Genomic DNA, 10,097 nt, shown 5'->3' with positions numbered 1-10,097 from the left:
AGACAGCTTTGTTCAAGTCTTGACCCTGCCACTTACAGTCTGTGGCCATGACCTCTCTGATCCCAGCTCTCCCTCCCTGGGTGGAAGCAGATGGTTCGACCTGAGACCAGGGGCCAGCCTTCTCCCAGGCCTCTGCAGCATATAAACCAGACCAGTTCATCCTCACACAGGAAGGTTGGGCCCCTCAGCCAGGTTCCAGATTCAGGCCTCACATGGCCCAGTTTGGGTTCACCCTACCCTGTCCCCAACCTGAGATACAGCCCACTCCTGTCCCAGGACAGCCTACCAGACACCTCCCTCACCTCTGGAAAAAGACAGCTAGACAGAAGCAGGTTTCATGCCAATAATTTATTGAATGGAGGTCTGTACACAGGCAAACCTTACTGTGGAAACTAAGACATCAGGATCCCCCCACCATCCCTAACCCAGCCCTCCAGGGTGGGGAGAGGAGGGAGGAGACCTTAGGGCAGAGGACAGGAGGGGAACACAGCTGTAGGAGGGGGAGGAGCCAGGTTGGACGGTGCGAATCGACGTTTTCTTTAAGAAAAAAATTATAACAATCTATTTACACCCGGGGGCCAGGAAAGAGGAGAGGAGATGGGCTGGTCTGGTTCTATTTACAAGGGACACAGGAAGGGAGGGTGGGTTGGAGAGGGGCGGTCTGGGGGGAGGGAAGGGGGCCAAGGGATAGGAGATCCTCATGCCCCCAACCCCGTCCATCCTTCCTTCTCTTCCCTCCCCACAACCAGTTGAAATCCTCTTAAAAAGCCCACCATAGGGGTGAGGCTGGTGAGGGAGGAACAGGAAGAGGGAACAGGGACTCATTTACCTCTGCCCTCTAGTCTAGGGGCCCAGCCAGGGCAGGAGCTATGGCCCCCCTTTCCCAGCCCCACCTGGGGCTCCCAGATGGAAGGGTAGTTGGCAGGGCCCTCAGGAGGAGTTAGTGAGGGGAGCTGTGGCTTCGGGTGACTGCCATTCTGAGCCGGTCTGAGCCTCACTTAAACCTGAAGAAGAGAAAGCAGCAGACCAGTTAGCCTTTGCCTTTCAAACCCTCCCTTCTTCCCCCCCCCCCACCCCCCCCCCCCGCCCCCAAACCTCCACAAGCAGGACGTCTATGTAAGATGCTACATTTGAAATTGAAAGCTGTCACTTTAGGTCCATGGTTGCAAACTCAAATGCCAAACTCATGGGCCAGGCTGGTCAATGAGTGACTCACCAAAGAGCCAGGCCCCGCCTCCGAGGGCCTGAGGAAGGCAGGCCCACTGCCGTCCCATCTGATTTTCGTCCCCAGGAGGAACAGGAAAACTGGACTTGTTCATGAACTGGCCTCAATTTTTTAATGTGCACAACAAATTCGACTGTTTGTTTGTGTAGGCCAAACATATGTCTTTGGTTTTCCCGTTAGCATTTCAACACAAACAAAGGCAGTAATACCCAACACAAGTGGCCATTCACATGTTGTAAAATATGCTTTCTATACCATCAAGCTGTAGGTAATTTTTACAGGAAACTCGGGCTGTGAAAACGGCCCCTTCCCCCACAGCTGAAAAATGCTTCTCTACCCTGACTTACCTTGTGAGGATGGGGTGAGGGTGGCAGTGCCCGCCGGGGACCTCAAGTGAGGAGGGATGAGAATGGCGTTGAGAGATGGTTGGATGGCGAGTTCTAGAGATAGGAATGGACATGCCTGGTCAGAGGGCAGGACATCTGCAGACCCAGTTGGAGTTAGAAAAGGGCACTGAATGGGGACCCAGCTCTTGGCAAGGCCAGTGTTTGCAGACAGGTGTAGCCATCAAATACTTTATAGGAAAAACTGTACAGAGCCTAGCACAGATCATGGGGCACGGGTGAATCGGGTTTAGGTTTCCTTCAACTGTGGGGGCCTCTCCCATGCCCCAGGCCTTCCTTGTCACCCACCCTCGACTCCCCACCAAGCTCTTCTCCACAATCACTGGCTGCGCCCCCAGTTCCCCAGATCCCAGGCTGTGCCCTCACCACCGGGACTGAAATTGAAGAGGGGGGGAAGCGAGCGGTTGTTAGGGAGCTGGATTCCGTGACATCGCAGTTCATCAAAGAAGCTGTGGGCACAGGCTTCCAGTGGGGAGAGCCTCGAGGACGGTGTGTACTCCAGCAGGCTAGAGCAGAGCGCTATGGCCTCGGGTGGCGTTCGAGATTTGAACACCTGGGGAGAAGGAGAGAGGCAGAAGTCACAAGGGTGAGGCCCTGGGTACTTGCACGCTCCTGCACCTCACTGCCACAATGCCTGCAGCAAATGTGACTGCCCGCCTCTCACAAACCCACTTTCCAAATGAGGAAACAGACACCGCCACTGAGGGGAGCTGTTTGTAGCAGGTGAGCAGCCCACCATGACTGCATGGGCTCTGCTGTAAGTCTGTGTCCCCACTAGAAAAGTGGGACTCTTGAGTCTGTGGGTCCCCAACTTTCAGATGAATGGAAATTCCATAAACTGAAATCTAATGAAAGTTACTGACCCTCTCCCATGCCATGACTTTGTAGCCAGATCCCCAGACCACTTGGCCTCCAATGGGGACCTCATGCTATCTGAGCCCCTAGCCCTGCCCTACCTTTGTCCAAGGGTGAGCTTTAATCTGGGGGAACTTGAACTCCGTGTAGTTGGGGTTCATCTCTCGGATCTGTTCCCGGGTTGGTGTTCCCAGCACCTGTAGGAAAAGGAGGGGAGGGGTCTAAGCCAAGACCCCTATCACTTAGCCCTACCTCTGCCCACCTGGCTCTCTCCTCACCTTGATGATCTCCACCAGCTGGTCTACCCCACTGTCCCCAGGGAAGATGGGCTGGCCCAGGAGGAGCTCGGCCAGTACGCAGCCAGCTGACCACACATCTGAAGGGGGAATGGGAGAGGGTCAGGGCTACCATGCCCACCCCTCACAAACACTTCCATCCCTTATGATCAGAGAGGAAGTGCCTTGCTCAAGATCATACAGTTTAGGAACCCTGGAGTCTGACTTTGACCTCCAGGTCTGCCTGACTGTATTGTACTCTTCTTCCTGGCCGGTACCTTGAGCCCTATGACACAAATTCACACCTAAGGACCAGGCAGTTTCCTCACACCAGCTGTTGAACGTTCTCTTCCAAACCCTTCATGCCCTCTCCTCATGCCTGGAAGGTGGCAATGTCATCCCCACCAATTGGGAGGAATACAGAGGCCCTGTGAGCAGGTCACACCCTCATGGCCCACCTCAGATTCCCCCTAGGTCACCATCAGCCCCTCCCCCTGGATGAGAAGAGAGGGCTAACTGGGAGGTTCCAGCGTCAGTATGGACTCTGGAGTTGGGTCAGCTTTCAAAGCCCAACCCTGCCCAGTCCCAGCAGTGTGACTGCAGGCAGGTGGCCTCACCGCTCTAAGCCTGAGACTGCTCATCTGTAAAGGAGCATACGACAGCATCGCCCTCCTAAATTTGTGAGGACTGCATAAAAGGATAGATATTAAGCTTTTATCGCCAAACCTGGCACACATACACAAAACTCAACAACTGCCATGACTGCCATCCCCACCCCCAGCCTCCCGTAAGTCTGACCGATAGATGAGGTGTAATCAGTGGCTCCAAAGATCAGCTCTGGAGCACGATAGTAGCGAGAACAGATGTAGGAGACATTGGGCTCCCCCCGGACCAGCTGCTTGGCACTGTGGGAAGAGGTGAGCAAGAGTAAACATAGGCCAAGGTTGGGGTCCTTCCTCACCCTTTCGGCCACTTAACACACCCCAGGTCAGGCCTACCTGCCAAAATCACAGAGCTTGAGGACAGCAGTGTCAGGGTCCACCAGCAGATTCTGGGGTTTGATGTCACGGTGACACACGCCCTGGGAGTGGATGTAGGCCAAGCTCCGGAAGAGCTGGTACATGTATACCTGGGACAGGCAGGGAACAGAATTCCAGCCCAGCTCCCCCAGAGCATGCCACTGCTCCACCCTCTTGGCCAGAAGAGCCATTCCAGGCCCTGGCTCCCACTTGAAAATCCTTCCGTGGCCCCTTGGTTCTCACATTTTAGTGTGCACCAGAATCACTCGGAGGCCTTGTTAAAAGAGGGGCTTCTGGGCCGCACTCCGAGTTTCTGATTCAGTAAGTTCAGGATGGGGCTTTTGCAGCAGCTCCGTGCTGGTTCTGGTCCACACTGAGAACTCCTGTTCCGATCCCATACCTCAGCAGAAGCCGATGAATAAGAGACATCAGGAAGGCCTTGTCTGAGAGGCTGGGAGCCAGGCACTCAGCTCCCCTTCTCCGCCAGTCAAACCACCCACTAGCAGCCCCTCTCCAGTTGGGTTTTCTTTCCATTCTCCCATTGACTCCCACCTAAGTGCCAAGAGAGCAGTGATCTTTGTGTTTTCATCACTGCCTCACCGGGCTTGGCAAGTAATAACTGCTTAGGCCTGCCTCCTGGGCCTTCTCCTCCTGTCCGTGCTGCCCTGGCCAGAGATCCTCCTCTCTCACCCTGCGCCTGCTCTCCTCCCAGAAGCCTTCTTTGATCCTCCCTGCCCCAACAGGCAAGGCTGGGGGCCTTCTGTGTTTCCAGCATCCCCTGTGCCCCTTCTAGGAAGGCAGTTGCTACTAGTTTCATGGTTCTCACTTGTCTACCCTGCTACACTGAGAGGCTTCAAAGGCAAGGCCTGGGACTTAGTCAGCTGGGCCTCTGAAATAGTTCATTGCTGGGCCGGACACACAGGCAGCCACAGGACAGTCACCACACTGGAGAACCCCCTGCCCCGGGAGGTGAGGTCCCAGAGCACCAACCACTAGGAGAGCCCCTGAGAAAGAGCTTGCAAGGGCTCAATGGGGCCCTCAAGCAACCTCAAGTAAACCAGGACCCAGCCACCTCCTCCCAATGCAGCACTGCCAGCCTTTGTTCTCCACAGCATCCCTAGGCTCACTCACTCATTCATCCAAACTCCTACTGAGGGACAGGACCACCCAGGACTCAGCACCAGGCACCGGGGAATGAACTCGAGACAATGGATGAAGGTGCCTGCTCTCTTGGCTCTGTGGACACTAACCTTCCTCCGACCCTGCGTCCTTTCCACTCCTGTGCCAGACCCCAGTGCGTCCCCCTCTGTATTTTCTGTCACCACCACCTGATTCTGAGCTACTGCCTCCAATACCACTGTTGTCACTGGGCTCCCAGTATAGACCCAAGCAGGTACCTTGCAGCCTCCCCAGCCCCAGTCAGCCTGCCTCCCTGATTCAGTCAGGCCTCAGGTTGGGCCACCCTGTATTTAGCGAGCTCCATCTCTGGGGGTATGGAAACAAGGGCAGGGAACACGAGACCTCCAAGGACCAACATAAACTTGGAGAACGAGGGAACCCACAGAAGGTAGGAGGATTCGGAGCCACTAGCTTCCTGGGCCTGGGCCCAGAAGCCTGCCTGCCTGCCCACCTTGACATAGATGATAGGGATGGTCAACTTGGCCTTGGTGAAATGGCGGGCCACCCGGTACACTGTCTCGGGCACGTACTCCAGCACCAGATTTAGGTAAAGCTCGTCTTTCTGCAGAGAGCAAAGGAAAGGTGTGAGGCATTGTGAAGAAAGAGCTTGCAAGGAAGGGGGGATGGGAGGTTTAGGGAAAATGGGGGAAGGACTAGCAGTCATGAGGAAGGCAAGCAGGAAAATAGGTGGAGTGAAGGTGAAGGGCTCCCCCGACCCCGAAGGTCTCACCTTCTCCCCACTGGAGTAGAAAAAGTATCTCAGCCTCACGATATTGCAGTGGTCCAGCTTCCGCATAATCTGCAGCTCTCGGTTCTTAGAGGCAAAGGGAGAGAGCCTCAGAAAACCACCAGCTGTCTCTCCTCCCCTCCCTAGCACCCTTCACCACAGCCCTACTCCCCCATTCCCGCCAACAGAGCTAGGCGGTTACTACTCCCTAGGTCCCAGGACCCCCTGGGGCAGCCCCTAACTCCTTATCCGCAATCCACCCCCCTCACACAACCAGCTGGAGGTCTCTGGGCTAAACCCAGGTCACAGATGTGCTTCCTTCAGCCCACTTTTTTTTTAAATGTTCAGACTTATTGCTTTTTTAAATGTTTGATTTAAAATCAAAATCCAGTTTTGCAGCTTCTCTTGAAAAGTCAGATGATATGGCCGCATGAGGTCCACCTCCCTGCATGGCACTAGCAACAACAGACAAGTAGTGGCCATCCAGTTCACCCTAGTCCCCCCTCCTCCCTATTGTTCCCCTGGATGTATCTTGGCCCTTGAACCCTGGCTTGGATCCTGTGTCCCAGACTCCAGCTCCCAATTCTCATCTTCCCAAAAGGGACCCCGTCTCAGCCTTTTCCCAGAAGGCCTGGTCTCAGCATTCTTCCCTAGTCTCTGTTTCCCTCTGGGGCCTCAAAACTCCCCACCCTCAGATCCTTCTCACTTCTGGGACTCAACACTGATCCAATTCTGAACAATACCCTGGAGCTCCTCCTGCCCCTGAGACTACTCACTGCTAGGACCCAGGGCCTGACCTGATTCCCTCCGAGGGTAGGCTATTTCCAGATTAGCCTAGCCTCCCAAATGCCATCCTTCCAACACCAATTGTCCCTCAACTTCCACTCCTCCATCTCCTCGTTCCCTGGTATCCACTAGCTCACAGGGCAGCACTATCCGAATGGACACCCTTCTTCAGGAGGGCAGAGCCCCACACCAAGGCGTGTGGTTTGGTGGGCACTGGGCAGGCGGAATTCTACCCTGCACCTGCCAAGTACCCAGGGCAGAGTGAGACCAGACCTTTGCTTCCTTTCTGCTGAGCAGAAGCTTAACTTAGTGATTAAGTTAAGATGGAGAGCTTGGGAATCAGAATCTAGTCTTGTCCTCTGGCAATTCTCTTATCTGAGTCTCAGTTTCCAGTTTCTGCTTACTTAAAATTGGAATAACAATACTTACACCTCCACGCAATCTTTATTAAACAAGAACTTGCCTGCAAAAGCATTTACAAAGAGCAAAAGCCCAATAAACTCTCAGCTCTGGGCTTTCCTGGAACCTACATTCCCATGTTCCACACAACTCACTCCCTTCTTTCTCCCTTCTCCTCTGGCCCATGCTCAGATCCCCGTGGGAACCCAAGGCCCATGCTCTTGCTGGAGCTCTCACCAATCATGCCCAGTTAAACCTCCTTGTCCCCATTCCCACCAAGCTACCTTGAACCTCTTGTCCTGGAGAACCTTCTTGATGGCTACCAGTTCCCTGGTCTCTGCCAGCCGTGCCTGGTACACGACTCCAAATGAGCCATTGCCAATCACTTTGATGTCTGTGTAAGCCACCTCCTGGGAGCGCTCCGGGCCTTGGCCTAGAGTGGCTACCACTGTGGTCACCTTCCCGCTGTCACCTGGGGAACAAAGGAGACACAAAATCCACTGACCTTTCCCCTCTGGCCACCTCCCTCTCCTGGAGCTGTGGAGGCGAGGATAGTCTCCACAGGAAGCTCTCTGGGGCCTCTCTGTCCCTTTTCCCTTGTTCCTCCTCCCATAATGGAAGATACATCTAAAACTCTTGCTGACCCCTAATTTCCACTTCTAGTTAAGCAGCAAACCATTGGGTCTTCTTGGTCTCCAGAGACACTGACACTTCCAGATACTGAATCCATCCAAGCTCACTGCCCTCTGGACCCTCCTGACTGGGGAAGGCCTGGCCTAAACTCGTCGTCCACTTCAGAGAGCAGTAACCCTGAGGTACTTCTACTTTAGGAAAGCACTAACCTCCCTCACAGCTCAGGGGAGGGTGACCTCTATGTCCTCCCTGGTGGAGCTGGAAACTTCACCACTGGTTTTTGGTGACAGAAATAAATGACTCTTCCTGGCATGATTACTTGTGCCCTGACTCACTTTTGGGGGACAATTTGCCCTTACCCAAATACTTCGAGGTTAGAGAAGGCACTGACCTGACCTCATCTGTGTGATCCAGTGTCCCGGACCCCTTCCTGTATGTGGGTGGTCCTTAATAGATAAGCTCTAAATTGAGACTAGTGAACCTGATCTCTATGATCAGAGGGCTAGCCCAGCCTCAGTGCTTCATAGGAAAGCTAATTCCCAGTTCCAGGCTCTGAATGGCAGCAAATTGTGGTGGCATTCTTTGGGGATAGTGATCCCTTTTTCTTCAGGGAACTGAAGAAAGGTTCCCCAAAGAAAAGGGGTCACTGATAAGTCAAATCCATTTTGAGGGACCAGTTGGCACCTTCTTTTGGAAGAGGTGATCCTACATAGCTATTTTTCCAGAACCAATAACACACCTCATAATAATAAAAGGGGTATAACCCAAACCGATATCTATGGGGAACTATGACCCACACACACACCCCGCCCCCCGATTCCATTTATGTGAAAGGAGGCCCACCAAGCCATGTTTTTTGAAAAACAGTAACTATGACTAGGTCTGAAGAGTATGCTGACTCCCAATCTGTCCTTATTTCTAAGAGGTAGCAACTACTAATTTTCACCATTGGGACTGAAGTTCTATGTCCATGTTATGGACAGGTAATGACACCAGGCCTTGTGCTTTAAAGGGAAAGATGACCTGGGTACCAGGTTTGGAAAGCTGTAGCCCTGTTCTTTGGAAACACAGTTACTTGCTTCTCAGTAATATGCACTCCAAATTCCCATCTTCTAAAGGGAAGCAAATTCAGACCCCCCTCCTCTTATTCTTTGGGAACAATAACCCTTGAGCCCCATTCGTAAGCGACGATGACCCCTGATCCTGTTCTCTAATGGATGGCAACGTCAGATGCCTGTTTTTAAGCCTCAAGAACCCAAGACCTCGGCACTGGAAGAACAGGAACCTGTGACCCCAGTTTCTTTGAGGGTTACTAACTCTAATCCTAAACTCCAAGTGATGGTAACCCCCTAAATCTTTCTCTTGGAGGGGGAGAGCTCAGATCCCAGTTTTAGGTGGCAGTGACCTCGCGCTCTGATCTGGGCAGATGGAAGAACCTGATCGATGATTGAGGGGCTTCAGGAACCCTGATCTCCACCCACCACGGACGCCGCTAGTACTCACGGCCCAGCTTCACTCCGGGCGGCGGGAAGCTGGTGCCCGCACTGGGGACGCCGCTGCCTCCTCCGCCGCTGCCGCTGGGGCCACCCCCGGAACTCGAGGCCCCCACGCCCCCACCCATGGCTCCGACTGACACTTTCCCGCCGCTGCTGCCGCCCGGGCCGGAGGCCGAGCCCCCAGGGCCACCGCCGCCGCCGCCGCCTCCGCCGCCAGGCTCCGCGAACGAGCTTGTCCGCGCCCGGCCCGAGCCCCCAGGGCCGCCCCCCGAAGGCGCGCCGCCGCTCATGGCGCCGAGCGCAGGCCCAAGCTGCGGGGCTCGGGCTGCCCGGGCTGCCGCCGCCTCTCCCGGCCTCCGGCCTCTTCCAGGCCGCGCCGCTCGGGCTCCGGCTCCGGCCCAGCGCCCGCCGCGGGGCACGCTGGGATATGCAGTCCACCTCCCCTCTGCGCCGCCGTCACCGCCCTCGGCCTGGAGAAAGCCGTGTGGCACGCCGGGAAATGGAGTCCGCAAAGGCCTCAGAGTAGACTGCACGGATGATGAGCCGCGCTACACGTCAGGAAGTAGAGTTGTTGACAATAAGTCGACTTCGTCCACGGCGGACCCTAAGGTACTCGGGGAAACTGAGTCAGAGTCGCACACTCACTCCACTGAGGCAACGGTGAGCCCCTCAGTATGTCTCAGAAACGTAGTCACAGCCACTCTGTCAATGACCTGACGCACACCGGGAAACAGTCTCATTCCCTGAGTCTATTGGCTGTTTATGCCCACCGGGGCCAGATGCACTCTGGGAAATTGAGTCCGCGCAGGAGGACCCACAAATATCGGACAGTCAGGCAAGCTGGGAAATGAAGTCTTCGCCACGCCCTCACTGCATTGCAGGTATAAAGAGACTCCCAAAGCACGCTGGGAAATGGAGTCCCATGTGAGCCCTAAACCCCAAGAGGATACTGCAGTTCCGGAGACAGGCTAGGAAATGGAGTAGATTCAGCGCTCCTCCTCCCTTATAAGCTAGGCCGCAGTCCCTGCCGGGATATGTAGTCAAAACCAAGGCTTCGGAGCAGTTGCTACAGCGAGCCCTTGTGTCTTCTGGGAAATGG

The 10,097-nt window shown here is 54.7% G+C and overlaps 1 protein-coding gene across 3 annotated transcripts; it reads right to left on the bottom strand.

Annotated features, from left to right (window-relative positions):
* Positions 1–329: 329 nt before the first annotated feature.
* GSK3A (glycogen synthase kinase 3 alpha) lies at positions 330–9,424 on the bottom strand. 3 transcript variants are annotated; one of them, XR_003615301.2, is made up of 12 exons: positions 9,006–9,424; positions 7,154–7,341; positions 5,688–5,771; positions 5,409–5,519; positions 3,758–3,888; positions 3,558–3,664; positions 2,763–2,860; positions 2,586–2,681; positions 1,996–2,182; positions 1,573–1,665; positions 830–1,004; positions 330–537 (listed from the first exon to the last, which is right to left on the bottom strand). XR_003615301.2 is itself a non-coding variant. In XM_028137331.2 (12 exons), the coding sequence occupies exons 1-11, from the start codon at positions 9,286–9,288 to the stop codon at positions 931–933; spliced, it is 1,452 nt and encodes a 483-aa protein (XP_027993132.2). In that variant the 5' UTR covers positions 9,289–9,424; the 3' UTR covers positions 330–537; positions 894–930. The 3 variants fall into 3 exon arrangements, 2 of the variants coding, with proteins under 2 accessions (XP_027993132.2, XP_008158446.2); XM_028137331.2 differs by having other exon boundaries at positions 894–1,004; XM_008160224.3 differs by having other exon boundaries at positions 330–1,004.
* Positions 9,425–10,097: the final 673 nt, after the last annotated feature.

The sequence above is a fragment of the Eptesicus fuscus genome, chromosome 21, assembly GCF_027574615.1.
Source record: "Eptesicus fuscus isolate TK198812 chromosome 21, DD_ASM_mEF_20220401, whole genome shotgun sequence".
Classification (NCBI taxonomy): Eukaryota; Metazoa; Chordata; class Mammalia; order Chiroptera; family Vespertilionidae; genus Eptesicus; species Eptesicus fuscus.
This window is presented reverse-complemented; position numbering and strand designations above follow the sequence as displayed.